Below are 25,202 nucleotides of genomic sequence, written 5' to 3' on the forward strand. Positions count from 1 at the left end.
AAGTCCCCTGGCTGGTCTCCCATTTCTCCTGTCCTCTAAATTACATACATGATGATGTCACCTCTGCCTGCCCTCCTTGAGCTCCATGCCTTGCTCCACGATCCCTGAGTCATTCATGACTTCTGTGCCATCCGCCGTCTAGAATGATCCAACCCCTCCTGCCAACCTTCAGCCAACAAATTCCTTCTTGTTTAAGCAACCAGACCACCTCATCTCCTGTCCTATAGAGGTGACTCCCTACAACTTATCTTTGTGTCTCTTCGAATCCTGCTGAGATCTCCTGAAGGTGAGAATCACCAAGAAAGCTTTGTATCTATCTACGACCCTGTGTCTTTTATCCACCTGAATGCATCACCCAGAACACTTCAACTCTTACTCTATCACAAGAATTTAAATCTCCCTTTCACGTGACCATCTTGCCCCCAAAAATTCAAGCATAAGCTTCATCATTTTTGGACAAGGAACAGAGATTGGGCTGTGGTTTCTTTCATGCTTTCACATCTGTTCTTTGCAAGCAGTGATGAAAGCAGAAGAGCTATTTCTAGACTTTTGTTTTTAAACAGCAAAGCAAGAGGGGACAACTTATAACTGTAGGAGAATGCAGAATGCATTGCTCTTTTCTCCTTAACTATCAGGAAAGCAAAGTAGCAATTTTACTAACTACCCTTCCAAGAACCAGTGATGACTGAGATGAGACACAAGCATATGGACATATTCAAAGATCTTTCCATTAAACTAAGGACACAGTGGCTATCCCCAAAGAGGAGATTTAAGTCATGAATTCCTCTACATGAAGATACAAGCTGTCATATCAGTCTGGCCCAACACTGTTACAGAAAGCCAATAAAATATGGTGGCGGCAAACCAAATCCATTGCCCGACCTGGCTTTGCTACTTTGCAACAAATTATAGGGCACTGGAATCAATAATCTGGTGGATAGGCTAATCACCCTGCCAAGAGAATAGACAGGAGAATGAGGCTCCCAGGTGAGGGGCTGGGTGGGTCAGGAAAGGGAAAAGTGGCCCCACATTCTAGTCCATCCATCTCTGTTGCCTCTACCATAACTGGGGTTCCCAACCTGTCCCCTAGGGGACACAAGGCAATGACTGGAGATGTTTTTGGTTGTTGCAAGTGAGGGATGCTCCTGGCATCAAGTGAGTGGAAGCCAGGATGCTTCTCAACACCCTACAATGACCAGGACAGCCCCCCCCAAACCAAGAATTATCCAGCCTGAAATGTCCACAGTGCTGAGGCTGGGAAACTCTGACCTGCATTGCCATCAGAGCAGAAGTCCAAGACTAAAAACTGTTAGAGGTGGAGACAATGGATACTTTTAATAATTCAATCCATTCTTTACCATCTCGGCATAAATCAAGCCAGCATTATAATTGGACCACAGAAAATGTCAGCACACAGGGTCCCCCATCATCTCAAGTGGTTAACAGCCTAGCATTGCTTCCCCACCCCCAAAGCATGATAGCGATCCAGGGTGAAGATGATTTTCAATTAATACTTTACCAATTCTACCTCATCGCAGGCAGCAAAGCACACCTCTAACAGGCAAAAGGAAGCAATTCCCAAAATTGCTGCCTGGCAATCAGTGACTGTTTCAACTTCATCACTGTGCAGAGAAAGCCCTCTAGCTGGCAAAATACAACGCAAAAACTCATTGGGCTCTATTTTTATATCTATTAAACTATCAGATCTGTGAGCAGGAGCCTGGGTAACTACTGGGAAAGCAAAACCTTCATTGTACCTGTTTCTTGAAGAATTGCTACCAAATGGAACAGCAGATTTGAAGCAAAAATCTCTATAAAGGATCTCCCCCTTCCCATCCATGCACCTGCTAAAGCATCAGTCAGACAAAGGTTTCCAAACTCTGTCTCCAAAGTACACCATATTTTCCTCTAAAACTTAAGATGAGAAAAAAAAGTAATTTGTAAGGAAAATCAACTCTAGGTCCTCTTCAACATCAACAAAAACCAATGAAGCTTTAGCAGCATTTTCTTCTATTAAAAAAAAAGATGGATGTTGCTATTACAAAGTCAGAAATAAGAGAGGAATTAAATGGGAAGGGGTGAAAAGCAAAAGTAGAATCTGACTGAGTCGGAGCATGTCAAGACTTTTTAGATGACACAAAAGGCTCTAAGGCCCCATTTGAGCTAAAAGGAACAGCGAGCTCACAGCTCAGAGATTTAATAAGATGTGCAGCAGCAAAGTAAGGGCAAACAGAATTTTAGGATGCCACTGAGAACAACTTATCAAGTTCAAAGACGTAGCTCGGATAATGCCACACATGAACTTGCCAAATCATCACAGCATAATTTCAAACTCCAAAGTCAGGGCTCCACCCAGTACTTGTCTTCATCAGCCTACCATTTTGTTTTACAAAATGTGATCAACGCGAGCTCAGTGTTTTAGATAATATTTAAAGCAGATGTCAGGTTAAGTGGCTCACATTTAGGAAAGAAACTGCACATCTGGAGGGATTAAATACCTTCCTCGCTAACGGTGTTATCTCACTAAAACGTGCCCCTCGTCACTTTGGAGACCCTTCGGCATCCTATCTATGGATGGGGCTGTCGGGATACAGGGTTCTCTTCATTGCTATAGACAGAGAGCTCCGAGTGCCTGACTCTACTAGGTTAACTTTAAGCGCAAGGTTTAAGGGAGACTGCTCAGAAAAAGCAAGAACACTATAAATCCACCATAATAAGACCCCAGCATGCTCACAGATCTATTGTTAGCAGGCCACTGAATAGACAAGCTCGTTTTCCATCTTTCTGGATAAAGGACACTTGGAAATTTATATTACCATTAAGTCTTTAAAGCAACCTGTGTTGACAATCATTCCTTTAGGTCCAAATCATTTCATGAGAGCAATGAACGGTCAGGCTTGCCTTGGTATTGTGTGCTATTACTTCGATACTGGGAAACAAATATTGGTCAAAATCAGTGAAGAAATTTTAAAGGAGCTCCCTATACGCTTTCCCAAATAACTGACTATATTCTCCCTGAGGATATCTAAAGTTCCTTTAATGTGCTGATTTGAAACTGTTACAGATCCCAGAAAAGCCATGATCTTTTAACCCAGTCTTGTTGGGTAGAACTTTTTGATGGTGTTCCCATGGAGCTGTGACTCACCCAGCTGGGGGTGAGTTTTGATTAGGTTACTTCCATGGAGGTGAGACCCCACCCATTCAGGGTGGGTCTTGATTAGTTCACTGGAGTATTTAAGAGAGAAGCTAAGAGCCAACACAGACCCAGATGCTTGCTGACTCTTGGAGACACTGGGAGATGTTTGAAGATCCTAAGCTAAGAGATGAAGCCTAGAGTTGGCGCTGGAGAAGTTAAATGAGGACACCCAGATACTTAGAGAGAAATGCCCTGGGAGAAAGAAGCAAGGATGCACAGAGGCTGAGAGAGAGAAGCTAAGAGAGACAGAAGCTCAGAGACATTTTGGAGAAAGCCATTTTAAAATACAACCCAGGCTCGGGCAAGATGGCGGCATAGAGAGGAGTGGAAGCTAAGTAGTTCCCCTGGAACAACTACAAAAAACCAGAAACAACTAGTAAATAATCCAGAATAACTGCGGGGGGACAAACGAGACCATCCATTCATCATACACCAACCTGAATTGGGAGGAATGCCCGAGAACACAGCATAAAATCTGTAAGTAAAACCTGCGGAACCAGGTCGGGAGACCCCCTCCCCCATAGCCCCAGCTGCGGAGCCGCGTGGTGCCAGAGAGAAGCTCTCTCCCAGCAAGCGAATACAGCTCAGCTGAGCTCCAACTGGGGTTTTAAGTAGCGAGTGTGAACTGCTCACTACAGGTACGCAGCCCCAAAAAACAGACAGAGGCTTTGGGTGACGACTGACCTGGGAGAGCCGGAGGATCTCCTTGGACCGGGTCTGAAGGGGACTATCTGTTTCTTTTTGGGCTCAGTGGAGAAAGCCCCAGTCATTTTCAGTTTCCAGGGCTGTGACTCCAGGAAGGGTGGAGACACCACAAGCAGAGAACAAGACCATTGAAATGCTAATGACCTCCACCTGAGGGGTCTCTCTTCTCTGGGAGGAAAGGGGTGGGGCCCTTTCCATTCAGAACCAGACCCCAGAGCCTGGGGGAACACGGCCATACCTCCTCACACCAGTCAAGAATTATAGGCTAACAGGCGTCACCTGCTGGGCAGAAAAGCACAGTGACCCGAGGCATCAAAGGGTGGAGCAATTTTCTAAGACACACCCGCAGGGAAACCAGATACTGAATATTTCTTCCTTCTGGGACCTGAGCCTGTTCTGGTCTGGGAAAACCTGATTTGGATAACCAAGGAAACCATGCCTAGACAACAGAAAATTACAACCTACACTAAGAAAAACAAAGTTATGGCCCAGTCAAAGGAACAAACGTACACTTCAACTGAGATACAGGAATTTAAACAACTAATGCTAAATCAATTCAAAAAGTTTAGAGAAGATATTGCAAAAGAGATAGAGGCTGTAAAGGAAGCACTGGACATGTATACAGCAGAAATCAAAAGTTCAAAAAAACAACTAGTAGAATCTATGGAAATGAAAGGCACAACACAAGAGATGAAAGACACAATGGAAACATACAACAGCAGATCTCAAGAGGCAGAAGAAAACACTCAGGAACTGGAGAACAAAACACCTGAAAGCCTACACGCAAAGGAGCAGATGGAGAAAAGAATGAAAAAATATGAGCAATGTTTCCGGGAACTCAAGGATGAAACAAAGTACAATAATGTACGTATCATTGGTGTCCCAGAAGGAGAAGAGAAGGGAAAGGGGGCAGAAGCAATAATAGAGGAAATAATTAATGAAAATTTCCCATCTCTTATGAAAGACATAAAATTACAGATCCAAGAAGCGCAGCGTACTCCAAACAGAAGAGATCTGAATAGGCCTACGCCAAGACACTTAATAATCAGATTATCAAATGTCAAAGACAAAGAGAGAATCCTGAAAGCAGCAAGAGAAAAGCGATCCATTACATACAAAGGAAGCTTAATAAGACTATGTGCGGATCTCTCAGCAGAAACCATGGAGACAAGAAGGAAGTGGAGTGATATATTTAAGATACTGAAAGAGAAAAACCACCAACCAAGAATCCTGTATCCAGCAAAGCTGTCCTTCAAATATGAGGGAGAGCTCAAAATATTTTCTGACAAACAGACAATGAGAGACTTTGTGAACAAGACACCTGCCCTACAGGAAATACTAAAGGGAGCACTACAGGGTGATAGAAGACAGGAGTGTGTGGTTTGGAACACAATTTTGGGAGATGGTAGCACAATGTAAGTACACTAAACAAAGGTAACTATGAATACGGTTGAGAGGAAGATGGGGAGCATGTGAGACACCAGAAGAAAGGAGGAAAGATAAAGACTGGGACTGTGTAACTTGGTGAAATCTAGAGTATTCAACAATTGTGATAAAATGTACAAATATGTTCTTTTACGAGGGAGAGCAAGCAAATGTCAACCTTGCAAGGTGTTAAAAATGGGGAGGCATTGGGGGAGGGATGCAATCAGCATAAACTAGAGACTGTAACTAATAGAATCATTGTATTGTGCTTCCTTTAATGTAACAAAGGTGATATACCAAGGTGAATGCAGATAAGAAGGGGGGATAGGGGAGGCATGTTAGACACTTGACATTGGTGGTATTGTCTGATTCTTTATTCTACTTTGGTTTAAGTTTATTTTTCCTTTTGCTGCTTCCTAGCTGTCATTTTTTTGTTTCCTCTTTCTTTTGCCTCTCTACCTTCTTTGACTCTCCCTCCTGCCTTGTGGAAGAAATGTAGATGCTCTTGCTTAGTATGAGCAGAATGTTCAATTAGGATGAACTTAAATGTTTGGAAATGAACAGGGGCGTTGGTAGCAAGATGTGAGAATAACTAACAGTGCCGAATGGTGTGTGAATAAGGTGGAAAGGGGAAGCTCAGAGTCATATATGTCACCAGAAGGAAAGTTGGAGGTCAAAAGATGGAAATGTATAAAACTGAATCCTATGGTGGGCAATGTCCATGATCAACTGTACAAATACTAGAAATCACTTCATGAACCAGAACAAATGTATGACAATACAATTAGAAGTTAATAATAGAGGGGCATATAGGGAAGAACTATATACCTATTACAAACTATATACTACAGTTAGTAGTATTTCAACATTTTTTCATAAACAGTAACAAACGTACTATATCAATACTAGGAGTCAACAATTGAGGGGGGTTGGTTAGGGATAGGGGAGGTTTAGAGTTTCCTTTTCTTTTTTTCTTTTTTCATCTTTCACTTTATTTCTTGTCTGGAGTAATGAAAAGTTTCTAAAAATTGAACAAAAATTAAGTGTGATGGATGCACAGCTGTATGAGGGTACCTGGGGGCAAGTGATTGTACACTTTGGATCTTTGGATAATTGTATGGTATCTGAACAATCTCAATAAAAATGGAAAAAAAAAAAAAAAATACAACCCAGGAGCAAAGGATCAGCAGACATCAGCCATGTGCCCTCCCAGCTGACAGAGGTGTTCCGGACACCATCAACCTTTCTTCAGTGAAGGTATCCTCTTGTTGACGCCTTAGTTTGGACACTTCTATGGCCTTAGGACTGTAAATTTGTAACCTAATAAATCCTCTTTATACAAGTCAATCCATTTCTGGTATTTTGCATAATGGCAGCATTAGCAAACCAGAACACTTAAATTCCATAGACCAAATGCCTGAACATTCTGAGCAAAAGTTCTCCCTCTCAGCTGCAGCATTGACAGGACATAAAATATAAATAGACCACATTCAACTTTAATCAACACTCACAATACCCAATGCCTTTTGGATAAAAGAAAAATAAAGGAAGCATTCAAACTGTCAAGAGGATGGGGCTGTCATGGTGAGAGATATTCCACTACTTAAAATTCAACAGATTTAGATAACCTTGGGTCAAATTCTATTTCACCGAAACTAGGATTTAGACACTTCCTGATATAAACAATTTAGGTATTGAACTCGAAAGAAGGAAGGGCAAAGTGCAGAATCTATATCCCTTCAAGATTCAAGAAGCTGTCCCAGACTGAAGAAAGGAAAATTAAGTCTGTTTTAAAAGCTACTCCCTTTCCCTAATTTTTTAAAATGTTGTGGTTACACATGTATGCAATGAATTTTGCCATTTCTACCATTCTTCAAGTGTGCAATTCTAAGGCATTAACTACATTCACAAAACCTTGTGGCTCAAACTCCCTTTATCCAGTGTATGGACAGATGACTGGAAAATGGGGACAAAAATAGAATAGGATGGGGAGGAGGGGAAAGATTTAGGTGTTCTGTTTTGCTTTTATTTTTATTTTGGAGTAAGGAAAAGTTTCAAAAATTGATTCTGGTGGTGAACCCAGAAATGTATGATGGTGCTGTGAATAAATGATTGTACCCTGTGGATGACTGTAGGGTGTGTGAATATATCTCAATTAAACTGTATTAAAAAAGAAGTAAATGAACAATGGGTGAGGAGGGGAATGGATGTTTTGGATGTCCTTTTTTATTTTAATCTTTATCTTAGTTTTTGGTGTAATGAAAATGTTCAAAGTTTGATTGTGGGGATGAATGCAAAACTATATGACAATACTATGAACAACTGATTGTACACTTTGAATGACTGTATGCTATGTGATTATATCTAAAAAAAAATTGCATTTAAAAAAGAGGGCTAAAAGTAACAAATACACACAAAAATTACATTCACAATGTTGTGCTACCGTCACCACCGTCCATCGCCCAAATTTTTCCATCCCCCTACCAACCAGAAACTCCGTACCCATTAAGCAGTTAACTCCTTATTCTCTCTCACCCCTGCCCCTCGTAACCACTGACCTGCTTTATATCAACTTTAATCAATACTCACAGTACCCATGTCTCCATGAATTTGCTCATTCATCGGATTTCATGTAAGTAGAATCATACAATATTTGTCCTTGTGTGCCTGGCTCATTTCACCCAGCATAATGTTTTCTAGGCTCATCCATGTGGCAGCACTCCCTGTTAGTGTTCAAATTCAGCAGCCCAAGAATTCTACACCAGGGACTTCTCTGACTTGTACACACCCACCCACTCCACACCCATGTGATTCTTTCTTGGGATTTTAGATTTGGGGTGGTAAAGCACCTTGAGAGCACATCGTGTGCCCTGGCAGGTGGTCCTCACCCAAGATGTCAGCTTCTGTTGCAGGCAAATGCCCCGTAACAGTGCCCCAAAGATGAATAGGGCATACAGCTGTCCCCAAGAGAAGATGGAGTTGTGAAGAATTGGACCTCCACTGCCCACTCTTCTTTTGTGGAACGAACTCCTCACTTGCTGGTCCACCCTTCTCCAAACTTGTTCCTTCTCAAAAACAGCACCCAAGACTTTTATCTGCATCATCAATTTGACTTGTTTCTCTTTTGTGTTCTCCTCATTACATGATAAACACACAATTGACCAAGTCACAGTTTCCAGAGACACACAGGGACCCAGCTGCTACACTGTGTTTCCATCAGAAAACATGTTCTAATGGAAAACTTACAAGACACCTTTAGGCACACAGCCTGTTTTTAAAGTTTGGGACTTCCTGTATTAGGTAAGAAGAAAAGATGGTCCATCTAAACCACATAAGAGCAATTTGGCCATGATAAAGTAAACATAATCTATGCTCGAAAATACTTTTAAAACCCCTAGCAAGATACAGTGCTTTTCCCAACTCACTATTTTATGTCACAGAACAAAAGTAACTAGAAGGTATTCTACTTATCAGAGAGAAATCTACATGCGTTAGTTTTTCAAACACCGGTTCAGTACTGTAGATCACTGGCCAAGTGGGAATTCAGAATAAATAGGAGAGCTGAGGGGATACCCTATCTGCTGTCTACTTTTATTTCCAAGACTCAGATGGAAGTTGCAGAAGATCCCCTATTAGCCCATAAAAGGAAAGGAAAACATATATTCAACTCCTTCTGATCACCCCTCACTGAACATGCAATCTGCCTCTTCTCTGTGGAAGATGCTTGTTGAGGAGTGAATTACATACCCCAGAAAAACATGTTCTTAATCCATTCCTGTGGGTGTGAACCCATTATAAATAGGACCTTCTGAAGGTGTCATTTTTGGTTAAGGTATATCCAGTTGATTCAACTTGGGCTTTAATCTAGATTACTGGAGTCCTTTATAAGCAGAGTGAAAGTCAGATGGAGAGAGAAGCCATGAGCAGCCAGAAGCTGGAAATCAAGAGAATTCAGGAGAGAAAGAAGGTGCCACCATATGCATTGCCATGTGTTGGAAAAGCCAAGGAACCTCAAAGATTCCTGGCCAGCCAGAAGATATCAACCCCGGGAGGAAGCAAGCCTTCTAGCCTCTGAAACCATGAGCCTATAAATCCCTATTGATAAGCCAGCTTATTGTGTGGTATCAGTTTCAGCTGCTGGGAAATGGCAGGTGGCTTTCCTTGCTTCAACGATGGAGAGCATAGTGGTGGTGGAAGAGACAGAACTGGAGGCAAAACCAGAGGCCAGTTCCTGATGAGCCTTTTATAGGATACCAAGGAGCTCAGGCTTTCCTCTGGGCACTTCAGCAATTCACTATGGATTAGTCCTCGGATGGGTATTTGGGAAGGTTGTCTATGGCTATCAAGTGAAGAAAGTGGCAGCTAGGAAACAAATCCTGGGCAGAGCGATGGGGAGCCAGCTCAGGCAGAGTGGGTGGACAGGAAGAAAATCAGAAGGATGGTAAGAGGGAGGACTTTGGAATTGGTTGGAAAGGACGGAATGGGAGGGGTTCAGGAAGAGAGAGAAACATCAAGAACATCTGCATCTTGGGTATCTGGTAAGACAATAGTCTTTTCCTATATGATAAAATGATTGGAGGAGAAGGAATTATGAGCTAAGTGCTGGACACACCCAACTTGAGGTGCCTGTGGGACATCTCATCGGGGATGTCTAACTGTCAATGAGAAACCCTAGAAATGGTGTCTTTAATGAAGACAAGCACAGTCCACACATGGTAGGTTGAATCATGGACGCCACCCAACACATTCCTAGTCTTAATCTGTGAGCCTGTGCATCTGAACCCCTCGTAAAGGGTTCAAAGATGTTATTTTTAGATAAGGTGTGGACAAATGAATGAGCATGACTCATAATCTGGATGACTGGAGCCTCTTAAAGAGAACCCATATGTCAGAGAAGGGAGCAAGGAGAAGACATTGCCTTGTGACATTAGCAGTGGCTCAAGCTGAGGGACCATAAGGATTATCAGCAGCCAGCACCAAAAGGCTACAGATTCCAGAAAGAAGCAAGACTTGCCGAGATCCTGATTTTGGACTTCTTGTAGCCTCAAAACCATGAGCCAATGAATTCCTGTTGTTAAGCCAAAACCAGTTCATGGTATTTGTCATAGAAGCTCAAGCAAACTAAGACACTTTATGACTCAGGCTCCTGCAAAACCAACCTAACTGGGTCTTTAGTGAGTTTTGGAAGCTGCACACAACAGGAAGAGAGGGCAGGAAAACTCTTGGCAGCAGGCAGGGGGCACGGGGCCCCGAGCAGTTCTTTCTAGGAATGGAGCCTTACTCATCTCTAAGACCAGAGGTTAACATAGCCCAGGATGGTGTCATGGTCTTCACGTGTAAGCCATGACCTCTCTCCACTCCACCGCCATGACCTCTCTCCACTCCACCACCATGACCTCATCCTCTCCACCGCCACAACCTCACTCCACTCCACCGCCATGACCTCTCTCCACTCCACCGCCATGACCTCTCCACTCCACCGCCATGACCTCACTCCACTCCACCGCCACGACCTCACTCCACTCCACCGCCATGACCTCTCCACTCCACTGCCAGACCTCACTCCACTCCACCGCCATGACCTCACTCCACTCCACCGCCACTACCTCATCCACTCCACCGCCATGACCTCATCCACTCCACCGCCATGACCTCACTCCACTCCACCGCCACTACCTCATCCACTCCACTGCCATGACCTCTCCACTCCACCGCCATGACCTCACTCCACTCCACCGCCACGACCTCACTCCACTCCACCGCCACGACCTCTCTCCACTCCACCGCCACGACCTCATCCACTCCACCGCCAGGACCTCGCTCCACTCCACCGCCACGACCTCGCTCCACTCCACCGCCACAACCTCATCCACTCCACTGCCACGACCTCACTCCACTCCACCGCCACGACCTCACTCCACTCCACCGCCACTACCTCATCCACTCCACCGCCATGACCTCATCCACTCCACCGCCATGACATTTCTCCACTCCACCACCATGACCTCACTCCACTCCATCGCCATGACCTCTCCACTCCACCGCCATGACCTCACTCCACTCCACTGCCATGACCTCTCCACTACACCGCCATGACCTCTCTCCACTCCTCCGCCACGACCTCTCTCCACTCCACCGCCACGACCTCGCTCCACTCCACCGCCATGACCTCTCCACTCCACCGCCACGACCTCACTCCACTCCACCGCCATGACCTCTCCACTCCACCGCCACGACCTCTCTCCACTCCACCGCCACGACCTCGCTCCACTCCACCGCCACAACCTCTCTCCACTCCACCGCCACGACCTCTCTCCACTCCACCGCCATGACCTCGCTCCACTCCACCGCCATGACCTCTCCACTCCACCGCCACGACCTCTCTCCACTCCACCGCCACGACCTCTCTCCACTCCACCGCCATGACCTCGCTCCACTCCACCGCCATGACCTCTCCACTCCACCGCCACGACCTCTCTCCACTCCACCGCCACGACCTCACTCCACTCCACCGCCATGACCTCTCCACTCCACCGCCACGACCTCTCTCCACTCCACCGCCACGACCTCGCTCCACTCCACCGCCATGACCTCTCCACTCCACCGCCACGACCTCTCTCCACTCCACCGCCACGACCTCGCTCCACTCCACCGCCACAACCTCTCTCCACTCCACCGCCACGACCTCTCTCCACTCCACCGCCACGACCTCTCTCCACTCCACCGCCACGACCTCGCTCCACTCCACCGCCATGACCTCTCCACTCCACCGCCACGACCTCTCTCCACTCCACCGCCACGACCTCGCTCCACTCCACCGCCACGACCTCTCTCCACTCCACCGCCACGACCTCTCTCCACTCCACCGCCACGACCTCTCTCCACTCCACCGCCACGACCTCTCTCCACTCCACCGCCACGACCTCTCTCCACTCCACCGCCATGACCTCTCCACTCCACCGCCATGACCTCTCCACTCCACCGCCACGACCTCACTCCACTCCACCGCCACGACCTCACTCCACTCCACCGCCATGACCTCTCCACTCCACTGCCAGACCTCACTCCACTCCACCGCCATGACCTCTCCACTCCACCACCACAACCTCTCTCCACTCCACCGCCACGACCTCATCCACTCCACCGCCAGGACCTCGCTCCACTCCACCGCCACTACCTCGCTCCACTCCACCGCCACGACCTCTCTCCACTCCTCCACCACGACCTCGCTCCACTCCACCGCCACTACCTCATCCACTCCACCGCCACGACCTCACTCCACTCCACCGCCATGACCTCTCCACTCCACCGCCACGACCTCTCTCCACTCCACCGCCACAACCTCTCTCCACTCCACCGCCACGACCTCTCTCCACTCCACCGCCATGACCTCACTCCACTCCACCGCCATGACCTCTCCACTCCACTGCCAGGACCTCTCTCCACTCCACCGCCACAACCTCTCTCCACTCCTCCGCCACGACCTCTCTCCACTCCACTGCCACGACCTCATCCACTCCACCGCCATGACCTCATCCACTCCACCACTGGTGAGAAGACACTCTCAGGCTGGTGGAGGGTGAGGAGGAAGAGGAGAAAGGGGTGTGCGAGACACCGGGAGTAGACTCACAGCCGGACCAGAAACGGGTGGCTGACTTCCTTGAGCACAGACTTCTCATTGTACACGTGCTGCTCCTGCTTCAGCCGGATCACGTCAGGGATACTCATCACCTTCAGGGCGAAGCACTGCTGGGCCGCCTTCTCCTTGACCAGGTGCACACGTCCAAATGTCCCTGTGCCTGCAGAGGGGAAGACATGGAAGCCGTCAGCTCTCTTGATGAGGGGTGGAGAGAAAAACACGCAGTTAAATCACCATGAGGCTGCTTGGGGTCTTTGGAAGAGAACACGCCAATGATGGCAGCTTAATATCCTACTATATGCACGAAGACAGTATCTACGAAGAAATTCCCACGTAGAATCTCCATTGGAACACATATTATACACATTCACAGTGCATCAGCTGCGCCTGAACAGTTCTTTAATTTGGTGGGAAACTGGCCATCATTTCTGCAGACCAGTCTTCCCAGAAAAACACACACATACGCACACTCGCAAGGAGAAGTATAATAGAAAGTTATAGTCAGTGCTTTCTTTATTTCCTTATTTTTAAAAATCGCCATAGTGTGCAATAAAGTGGTATAGGTGCTGATAAACAGATTCAGTTATTCAGAGGGAAAAATGACAATCCCAACAAATACAAAGTCACACCCTGTTTTGTATTTTCTGGGAGTCAATCCCAGCACACCTTCTACCCTGACTTCCTCCTGCTCCCTGTATCTTCTACGCTTCATGCAGAGTGGTGACCACCTGACACAACGTCAACTGCACCCCCGTGTTCCCATCTGATGCCAAATCCCAGGTACCCCATACCTGCTGTAGGCTCCCCACTTTTGTAATCCTCGTGATGCTGGCTTTGAGTTTGGGCATGTTCTCCAGTCTCAGGCCACGCCGCCTTCTAAATCACACCCTCCTCCCAACATGCTTCTCTCACCATTTATTTTTCTAAAATTCAGGCCAGACTATGCCATTTGTCACTTTAAAACACTCCATGGAGGCTGAGCCTACTATAATTGTGCCTAAAAGTCTCCCCCTGAGTGCCTCTTTGTTGCTCAGATGTGACCTTCTCTCTCTCTCTCTAACTGAGCCACCTTGGCGGGTGATCTCACTGCCCTCCCCCCTATGTGGGACCTGACTCCAGGGGTGTAAATCTCCCTGGCAACACAGGATATGACTCCAAGGGATGACTCTGGACCCAGCATCATGGAATGGAGAACATCTTCTTGACCAAAAGGGGGATGCAAAATGAAATGAAATAAAGCTTCAGTGGCTGAGAGATTTCAAATGGAGTCGAGAGGTCACTCTGGTGGACATTCTTATGCACTATATAGATAACACCTCTTAGGTTTTAATGTATTGGAATAGCTAGAAGTAAACACCTGAAACTACCAAACTCCAACCCAGTAGCCTTGACTACTGAAGATGATTGTATAACAATGTCTTCATACACTGGATTACAAGGGGTGACAGTGTGATTGTGAAAACCTTGTGGATCGCACTCCCTTTATCCAGTGTATGGATGGATGAGTAGAAAAATGGGGACAAAAACTGAATGAAAAATAGGGTGGGATGGCAGGGGATGATTTGGGTGTTCTTTTTTACTTTTATTTTTTATTCTGATTCTGATTCTTTCTGGTATAAGGAAAATGTTAAAAATAGATTGTGGTGATGAATGCACAACTATATGATGGTGCTGTGAACAGTTGATTGTACACCACAGATGACTGTATGGTATTTGAATATATCTCAATAAAACTGAATTTAATTTAAAAAAATTGAAAATGGTGCAGCTGTCATGGAAACCAGCACAGCAGCAACTCAAAAAGCTATACGTAAGAGTTGTCACATGGCCCAGCAAATCCATTCCCAGGTATACAGCCCGAGGAATTGAAAACAAGGGACTCAGATTACGCAAACACCAATGTTCAAAGCAGCATTTTTCACAATAGTCAAAATAGGAAACCCCAAGTGACCATCGACAAATGAACAGAAAAACAAAACATTGACTATATATATGATGTATTATTATTCACCCATTAAAAGCACTGAACATCTGATATGTGCTACAACATGGGTGAACCTGAAAAACAATTTGCTAAGAGATATTAGCCAGACACAAAAGGGCACCTATTACATGATTGCACTTGTAAGAAATATCTAGAATAATCAAATGCATAAAGACAGTAGATTAGAAGTTACCAGTGGCTAAAAGGAGAGGAAATGTGGTGATAATCCTTAATGGGTACAGATTTTCTTTTGGTGGTGACTGAAAAGGTTTTGGAAATAGATAGTGGTGATGGTTGTATAATATTGGGGGTATAATTAACACCACCAAAATGTACACTTAAAAATGGTTAAAATGGCAGGTTTTATATTATAACTACTTTACCACCATCATTTTTTTTTAATGTTGACTTGTGGGTTTTTTGCATTCATTTTGATTTTTTTAATATTACATTAAAATTTAATTGATTGTGATTACTAAGTTTCCAGCACTCCTGCAAATTTGGGGCTTAATTGTGCATAATGACTTGCAGATATTTAAATCCAGTGGCTTTTATCTCATAATTTCCATCCTGCACTCCCAAGTAATGTGGCTCTACAATGCAAAAATTGAATTATTCTTGTATATCTGTAAGAAGCCATCTAATGGATCAAATGGAACACATTTTGCTTATGACAAAATCTGCATCCCTGTTTCCTTCCATTAGTGGAGAGAACTGAGAGCAAGCTAAATTACTATTAGCACAGTTAAAAGAGCTCAAACCCAGCCCTTGCGTAAATGAATTAACTTGGAAATGCTGTTTTCTATATGGAAAATTTAAGCCACACAGATAAATGTATTCTGGCTTTCCAAAAGAGCACCATATCCTTCAATAAATCAAACAGCATCTTAGGGGTGCTGGGTGACAAACCCCAAAGCTCCATCCTCTCTAAGAATTTATGCTGAAAAGCTCATACAAAAATAGGGTTTCAGAGTATGTACCTGGCAATGTTTTCCTCTCCTCCTTCCTTTACGTGGACAAAGCTGCCTCCTCACCCAACACATATATATACCCATGGAAGATTCATCTAGAGAAGTCTTGGGCTCTACAAAGTAAATGTCCAGTCAAAGCATCCCATGATCTCTTAACTTGACTACTCCTCCAAAGGCCCACTCCAAATATAAGATCAAAGATCCAAGTAAAGTTTATCTAAGGTCAGGGAAAAAAAAAAAAAAAAAGCAAGGAGCAGAAAAATGGGAAAAACTGGGTGAAGCTTGCTCAATGGGGGCCACCTTTTCTGTCTGCCAAAGTAATAAAGCAGAGGAAGGGTCTTTCTAAGGAATAAGGTGGGGAAAATGGTCAATTAATAGGGCAGTAAGTCCCGGAACAATGGAAACCAATCAGAAAAGAGGAATGAGGATTTTGAAGATGATTTGGGAAGGAAAAAACCTCTGTGACCACCACACCACAATGGATTTCCTTCTCTCTTTGACGAAGTTTGGCGCACCAGGTATAGCACATGGTAACATGAAAAGAAAAACAAAGTTAGACATAAGCAATAAATTTGTTTAGCATTTCCTATAAATTAGAATGTCCACACTGTAAAAAAGTGAACAAATCCACTAGCTTATTGCGGAAGGGAAGCGAGATAAGTAATCTAGACTTTTAACGGAAGTTTCCAACAATGATGTTTTATTAAAGCAGAAGTAGAAAGTGATCCAAAAGTGAAGAAAAGAAACTGTTGTAGAAGAAGTGAAGAAGCAAATGATGATCAGTAACCCATTTTTAAAGTGTGTTCTTATAAAACGAGAAGTTGGAGGTAAAAACAGAATTTTGTTACAGTAAAGCAGTATCATATTAATAAAATTATGAGGAACCAAGTTAAAGAGAGAAAATGTAGAGAGCAGGTGTCAAAGAGGGTGAACTGATATAGTTTAGGTGTTTTTATGTAGTTATCGATGTTTTCCATTGAGCAAATTCCCATTCCGTTGGGAATTAGAAACACTGGCACATCTCAATCAAGCTTTGTCTCCAATTAGATCTTTGAGTTTGGGCAAGCAAATTAACCCCTTTTGGCCTCAGATAGCTCATCTTTCCAATAAGACTGCAATTTTATTATGAAATTTATAAAAGTCCTGCCACACCCTAAAATTCTAATAACAAAATAAAGACTGTACCCCTTGATGTTGAATATTCCTCTCCTTGGTAACTTCCTCATCAACTGTCATTCTCTATTGCCCATAATAAGGAATAAGTTGGTTGCTGTATTGTATTTACTGGATAATATTTTGTGTTTTCAGCAGTTGTACTCAACCCTCACACTGAAGGTTTTTTATGCCTCCTTTAAACACAACACAGATATGACAATAGATGTCTTGTGTGCCGGTTTGAATGTATTATGTCCCCCTAAACACCATTATCTTTGATGAAAAAGTCTTGTGTGGGCAGACCTATTGGTGTTGATTAGACTGTAATTCTTTGATTGAGTGTTTCCATGGAGACGTGATCACTCATATGTGAGTGAAATCTTTCATTGGATAATTTCCCTGGAGGTGTGGCCCCACCCTTTCAGCATGGGCCTTGATTAGTTCACTGGAGCACTATATAAGCTCAGACAGAAGGAGTGAGCTTGCTACAGCCAAGAGGGACACTTTGAAGAACGCGCAGGAGCTGAGAGAGGAGCCGCAGGTGAAAGTTTGAAGACGGCCGTTGAAAGCAGACTCTTGCTCTGGAGAAGCTGAGAGAGGATAAAATGCCCCAAGAGCAACATTTTGGAGAACACCATTTTGAAACGCAACCTGGGAGCAAGCAGACACCAGCCACGTGCCTTCCCAGCTGACAGAGGTTTTCCGGATGCCAATGGCCATCCTCCAGTGGATACTTTATGGCCTTAAGACTGTAACTGTGTAACCAAATAAACCCCCTTTATAGAAGCCAATCCAGTTCTGGTATTTTGCATCCCAGCAGCATTAGCAAACTAGAACATCTTGCATCTCTGCCTGCTCCTTCTTCTAAGCTCTCTGTAAACTGCATGAGTTATAAACACACAGAACTCGAAAGTTTACCGAGGCACCACAGCCCATTGTGACATTGCCCTGGAAGATGTGAGAGGTTCCTCAGTGTCACCATCAGATTACACAACCAAACTGGTAAAAGCTGTGTCAAGGTGGACAAAACCTGCAGGCTGCAATTTTTAGCTTATCAGCTTAAAGTCACCGAAGACAAAGAAAACATTTAATGATGTTGGTATAAATCATTATTGCACTAGGTAAGGGAAGTGTGTGTGTGGAGCAGGGGGAGCTCCAGTTTTATTTTGTTTTCACTAGCCCCAAAGTAAAAAAAAATAAATGGAAATAAGTGGAGAATATTGGATTTAAGTTTTTTGGGCACGTCAGAATTGAATAATGAAACTTGTGGCAGTGGTTTCTTTAGACCTGGGGTGATGTTTGAAGAATCTCTGTAATTTCTGAGTTGGATGAATGAGCGACTGAACAATCCACAAATGAACATGTGTAAAAAGTAGTGCTGGCATGGCCTCTTGCCCAAAGCAGTAGATTTAAAGGTCCTTTAGTAAAGGAGGAAAACTACAGGAGCCCTCAGAGATTGAGCACCTGTAGAGGAGCAGTGCAACTCAGAAGCAAGAATGAAGGGATGTTAGAGTTGAGCTACAGACACACATTGCTTCTGCATTCCCAATGTGCCCCCCAAATCAAGGATGCCAAATGCTAAGCTATTACAGAAAATTGCACGGTCAAATCAGACAGTCTAATCACATGCAAGCATCAAAGATGGTGCCCCACAGCAAGCTCTACTAATTCTCTCTACAACACAGGCAATCAAGAGACTCAGAAGAAGCAGAGAAAGTTCTGGAACACCAGCTTCCCAGATCCTGTCCTCCCCCACTGGGCAAGCACCTCTGGCCCAGTATAACAGCGGAAGTTTGGGGGAATTCCTCACCCGGCAGAGAGCATTTGGGTGATCTCCACTGTGAGTCACACAAGGTCTGTCCCTGTGCTAACAGAATTATATCAAAGCCTATTTCCACAAAGACTATCATGGGGAAAGCTGGGGGAAGGTTCGTGGACCTCTCCTCTCTCAGCTCTTTTTGCAACTTCTTGTGAGTCTTATGTTATTTCAACATGAAAAGTTATTTTTTAAAATAATCTCCATTTTAGAGGCTAAACCCACTTATAATTGTGCCTAAGAGTCTCCCCCGAGTGCTTCTTTGTTGCTCAGATGTGGCCCCCTCTCTCTAACTAAGCCAACTCGGCAGAAGAAATCACTGCCCTCCCCCCTACTTGGGATCTGACACCCAGGGGAGTGAATCTCCCTGGCAACGTGGAATATGACTCCCAGGGAGGAATGTAGACCCGGCATCATGGGATGGAGAACATCTTCTTGACCAAAAGGGGGAAGCAGAATGAAACAAAATAAAGCTTCAGTGGCTGAGAGATTCCAAATGCAGCTGAGAGGTCACTCTGGTGGGCATTCTTATGCACTATATAGATAACACCTCTTAGGTTTTAATGCACTGGAATAGCTAGAAGGAAATACCTAAAACTATCAAACTGCAACCCAGTAGTCTGGACTCTTGAAGTTGTGAAAACCTTGTGGATCACATTCTCTTTATCCAGAGTACAGATGGATGAGTAGAAAAATGGGGACAAAAACTAAAGGAAAAATAGGGTGAGATGGGGGGTGATTTGAGTGTTCTTTTTTACTTTTATTTTTTATTCTTATTCTGATTCTTTCTCGTATAAGGAAAACGTTCAAAAAATAGATTGGGGTGATGAATACACAACTATATGATGGCGCTGTGAACAGCTGATTGTACACCATGGATGACTGTATGGTATGTGAATATATCTCAATAAAACTGAATTAAAAAAAAACTGAATTTGAAAGAAAAAAAAATTATCTCCATTTTATGCCCTAGAGAAATGTAAAACGTATGTGATGTTCTCCAAGGAGCCCTCCTATATGTCCTATAAAGCCACAGATCAACATTTTGCTAAAGGCATTCTGTAGATAAGGCCTTCTTCCTCCTAAATCTGTATCTAAATCTTTCCAGTCTGTTTTACCTGGAGATCCCGTGGGCAGGGAGATGAGAGCAAACCAGGTCACCTGCCTTTTACCTCCCCTCCCCACCCAGCAGCCATCCCTGACCCAACATAAAAAGAAATGAATGTTTCTGGTATAAGGAAAATGTTCAAAAATAGATTGGGGTGATGAATGCACAACTATATGATGGTACTGTGAACAGTTGATTGTACAGCATGGATGACTGTGTAGCATGTGAATATATCTCAATAAAACTGAATTTCATAAAAAAAAATTAAAAAAAAAATAAATGAATGTCCCCATCTGCCCAGCTGCTGTAACTCCTTCCTTCCTGCAGGCTTTCCTTGAAGTCTTTCCAATTTTTAAAAGCTGCTATTTACTTACTTTTTTTCACCACATATTCAATCCACTGGCATATTTAGTAGAAGAATTTCAGTTTTTTTCAACAGCAGGAAAATGGGCATCTCCTATGGTTTTCTATAAAGACTTCCAAAGGTGCCCTTTGAGTCATCTCTATAAAGCTTTTAGGCAAGTGCTTCTTGCCAGGGCTCCTTCACACTGCCTGGCTGCTGTTAAAAACCAAGATGAACACAAGACATGGACTGTAAGCTCTCGCCAGTGGAACCACACGCTCCCGGGGAAAATGGATGTGACAAAGCTATGCCTCTCACCAGACACCCTTTGCACGGAGATTCCCCATACATAGACACTCTGTGATCTTTTCCCTTGGAAACATGGAACTAACTACCAAGGCTTAATTCTCTCAGCCATAAGAAGCCTATAATCAAACATCAGACCCACAAAATACCACAGTTCTGCAATGTTAAATGGCCAATCAACACTCTCAACCTTTAGACGCTGCAGACAAAACCGAGAGAGGGATCAGGAAAAAGTAAGTAATAATTCCCTGTAGGAACTAAAGAAGGCTTGGAGGGCAGAATGTAAGGGTAAGGGTTGAACTACCAATGGCTGCAACTAGAAGAAAGCTTTTTTATATATGGCTTTTCTTTAATTTTTTTTCGTTGAAGGCATATATTTGCCACTTCTACCGCTGTTAAGTGTACAATTCATTGGCATTAATTAGATTTATAATGTTGTTCCACCATCACCACCAACTACTACCAAGATATTGTCATCAACCCACCCAGAAAGCAACCCAAAAAGTTGACCATTTAGCAGTCACATCCCATTTCCCAGCCCCATAACCTCTAATCTACTTCTGTCTCTATAAATTTGCTCATTCTAGATATTTCATGTAACTGTAATCATACAATATTCATCCTTCTGTGTAACTTAGCACAATGAAAGTATTTATATGTAAACAAAAAGGAGCTGGCATGCCTCTCAAAAGCACAAACACGCATATTAAGTTTGATTTGGATCATGTTTATATTCAGATCCCCATCCCACTTCACCCCAAAGGCAAAGCCAAATACAAAATCTTACTTTACCACACACACAGAAAAATAAAAATAAAAATAAAGAAATCTGCCTCTGAAAATATGAATTGAGTGTACAGCATGCAATAAACCACACCTGGAAAAAACAAAGCACCAATCAGGCAGGTGCCTCTCATACCAGCTTAGAAAAGTAATGAGCAATATTTAAAACAGAAAAAATGTTTTCTAAGGCTTTTTCCCCAAGTAAGAAACAGAAGGTCCAGATGCCAAGACATCCACCTGGCAATGACCTAAAATTTCCATTTTCATTTCTTAGTAGCCTAGATGGCTTTGGGGCAGTCCCAACCACTCCCGAAAGCACCAGTTCCACAGACAAATGGGGTCTCAAACACGGAGAGAAGAGCTAACACTTCAGCCCTTTTGAAGCCCCTGGAGAGCTTGCACACAGAGCCTGGAACAGCTTAAAGATCTCCACTCTCGGGTGGTGGAGGTACTTAAAACTTTAAACCACGGAGAGCAGTTAAGAGGATCACATGGGCCCCTGTCTTGAGACTTCTCACAAGGGCAGGGAAGCAAGTTCTGATCAGAAGTCTCCCCAGGACTTGGATACCACTTAGAGGGCAGCTGCCCTCCCCCCATTCGAACCATTGTCGATGCTGATGGAGCCTCCAACAATGACCAAGGAAAACACAGTGAGTGCAGCCCGCCCTATAAAAAAGTGTTCAACCCAGAACAACTCTGCCCAACACATGCTCATTTAGCACAATAATATCCCAACGATGACAATGTTTAAAAAATCAGTTCATGCGGCTATTGGATAATCTTAAGATTTTTTTTTTCTCAACTTAGAATCTTTACTTCAAAAATAAGCTGAGTAAATTGGACTGAATTCAGCAGTGGTAGAGGAGGTGAGTTTTATGAGTTCATTGATCTACAATGCTTTTTTTTTTCTTTAGCAAATAACCCCTTTAAAATTTTGAATCACACAATATACAACATTAAACATGAGTCAAACGGCATTCTACGTTGTCTTTTAAAACATAAAAATAACATTTTTAGGACCATAATTGGTCTATTTACAGTGCATTAAATTAGACTTTCACATAAGAAGATTCAAAAAGAAAAAGGGAAACAGAAGGAGTTCTCTCCTCCCTCTTCCGCAACACTAACAAATGTTAAGCAAGAGAAATGCTTGGAACTTCTGGCTCCGCTTTGATAATCACACTAGCATGATACCTCTAGCTTTGGATGACACCTGGATGAGTCTTCCCCAAAAAACAAAAGAAAACAAAACAAAGGTTGTTCCTCAAACATTCACAATATAAGCCAGCTGGTTAAAGACAATTCCGAAACTCCCATCCATTTGTGTAATTATGTCATGCCACAACAGCTCCTCCAAAATTGCAAAATCGTATTACTCTTTAGAGCAGGGTTTCTCAACCACAGAGTTATTGATATTTGGGGCTGGAAAATTCTCTGGAGTGGGGGCAACCTCGTGTTTACTAGGAGGTTAACCAGTATCTCCGGTCTCCACTGCTAGATGCCTGGAGAACTTCATCCCAGTTGTGACGAACCAAAAATGACTCCAGACATGGCCAGGTTCTCTGTGATGCAAAATCACCCCTGGCCGAGAACCAGTGACTTTACATATACACTGTCCACTAGAACTTTCTGTGATGATAGAAATGTTCTGTGTGCAGCTAATACATCTGCTACAAGCTATCCCTGGGTCCCGGGTAGCTGAAATGTGGCTGGTGACACTGACGGACTAAATCGTTTAATTTTATTTCTTGAGGCTATAACCTACCACTTTGGATAACACGGCTTTAGATTTTCCACTACCCACTTCACACTCAACGCTTCTGTAAAGCAAAATTATCAACTGCGAATCTAGACATGTTTAGAAACTTGGTTTTGGGCAATTAAATGGTTTCCTGCACTTCAAGTTATGAAGACAGCTTTAGCCCTCTTAAAAAAAAATCGATTCGATGTAAGGCAGGTATGTGTTCTTTCAACCAGTAATGGTGTTTTGCTTCATGCCAGAGGCTGTACTTGATGTTAGGTTGGGAAAGCAAGGATAAGCCAGTTTTGCTTCCTGCCCTATTATGGTGAGGTCAGAATGCCAGACAGTGATCTCTAATTATAATAATTATCATAACTCTGATGAGTTCATTTGGGTTCAACGAGTTGATTTAGCTTGATGACTTCAGAATCAGGTTAGCACAGGGTGTAGGGGCACAGAGGATGGAACTTGTCCTCGGTGTAGGGCTCAGAAGTAAAATTTCAAATGAAAAGTGGACGAGTGAGTCCAGAGGGCAGACTGCTCCGGATGGACGGCCAGCAGCTCCTGGGCAGGTACAGAGTGGGGCTGCTGGGGCAGAAATTTAACAGAGGTGAAAGGCCAGGGACACAGGGAGAAAAAGGACTCAGGGGCCTGGAGGGAAAACTGGAAATGCAGAACCAGAGAGAGGAGGGATGGAAAAAACTTTGGAGTGAATTCTTCACCCTCCAGGCAGTAACAGATGTGGGAGGCTGTCAGCATTGCTCTGTGTTTGTACACTTTGCTTGGTTTTAAATGTTTCCCTGCTGTGTGGAGGGAAAAGCTACTGGAAGGAGGCAAGCATGGAGAGAGCACAATGGACCATGTTGAGAACCAGGCCAGACGCGAGGGTGATAAGCTGGGGGCAGTGGGGAAAGATGGCGCGTGGAGGTAGTTGGGAGTAAAAAGCAAAATGGGCATGGCTATCAACTGGATGGACAAGGGACACAGAGAGATGGAGAATGGTTGCAGTTTAGGGTTTCGGCATCTGAGCAGTTGGTGATGATGCTGACTCAGGAAGGAAAGCCTGGTTGAGGGGTGTGGAGTCTGGTCGGTTGTTCTGTTTGGGAAGGAAGATGACAAGCTCCATGTTGGACACAGAGGATGTGTCCATGTCAAGGGCCTGCTGGACATTAAGATGGACAGTTGGATACACATCTTCCAGTGATCAGGCAAAAACTCCTGCTTAATACAATTGTATTAAAAACTGTTCAATACCATGCTAGAGTGTTTGTAAATGAAAATTAATTTAAAAATTTTGCATCAGGCTTCTGAAATATATGTAGGTTGGAAAGGCTTTACTATAGATGAGCAATTGTAACAAGATAATGATTTATAATATTAAGCTGATTATAATACACATGTGCATTGATTTATTCAGCAAATATTACACATCTGAAATATACCAGGATCCCACCAGGTGTTGGAGACACAATGATAAAACAAAATGGACTCATTTCCTGTTGCAACGAAGCTCAAAATATCAGATGTGTAAACCGGCAATGATTATACAGTCAGATAAGTGGTAAGTCCTGAATTAACCAAATGAGATGAGTTTTGTGGTTGCAACTGTTGAGTTCAACAGACTCCTAAAAAATAAAGAGGTGTGAGCTACAGATGTGCATTTGGAAGTCAAAATTACAAAGATTATAAGGGGTATGGGATGTTTGCAGTTTTCTTTTATATTACTACGTGTTATTTTTCTTTTTGGAGTAATGAAAACCTTCTAAAATTGTGGTGATGAATGTACAACTATGTGATGATACTGTGAGCCAAGGATTGTATACTTTGTATGGTGTGTGACTATATCGCAATAAAATAGCATGTTTTAGAAATCTCAACAATTAACTTAAGCCACAGGCCTGGATTTCTGCTTTCAGCAATCCTATTTAAGCTACTTCTGATTCTCTTTAATTCAAACATCCTATAGTTTAAGGAAACAAACTCTTCTCAAAAGTCTCTGATAATGACACTCAAAGTGATATTTAAAAAAA

General features: G+C 43.6%; 1 protein-coding gene across 2 annotated transcripts in view; it reads right to left on the reverse strand.

Annotated features, from left to right (window-relative positions):
- The window catches only part of PRKX (protein kinase X-linked), a 92,355-nt gene that overhangs the window by 46,523 nt on the left and 20,630 nt on the right, over positions 1–25,202 (reverse strand). For both annotated transcript variants that reach the window (XM_037824640.1, XM_037824638.1), the window contains exon 2: positions 12,957–13,125. In XM_037824640.1, coding sequence (XP_037680568.1) covers positions 12,957–13,125 — 169 coding nt within the window. The remainder of the gene's footprint in view (positions 1–12,956; positions 13,126–25,202) is intronic.

This window comes from Choloepus didactylus (assembly GCF_015220235.1).
Source record: "Choloepus didactylus isolate mChoDid1 chromosome X unlocalized genomic scaffold, mChoDid1.pri SUPER_X_unloc1, whole genome shotgun sequence".
NCBI lineage: Eukaryota > Metazoa > Chordata > Mammalia > Pilosa > Megalonychidae > Choloepus > Choloepus didactylus.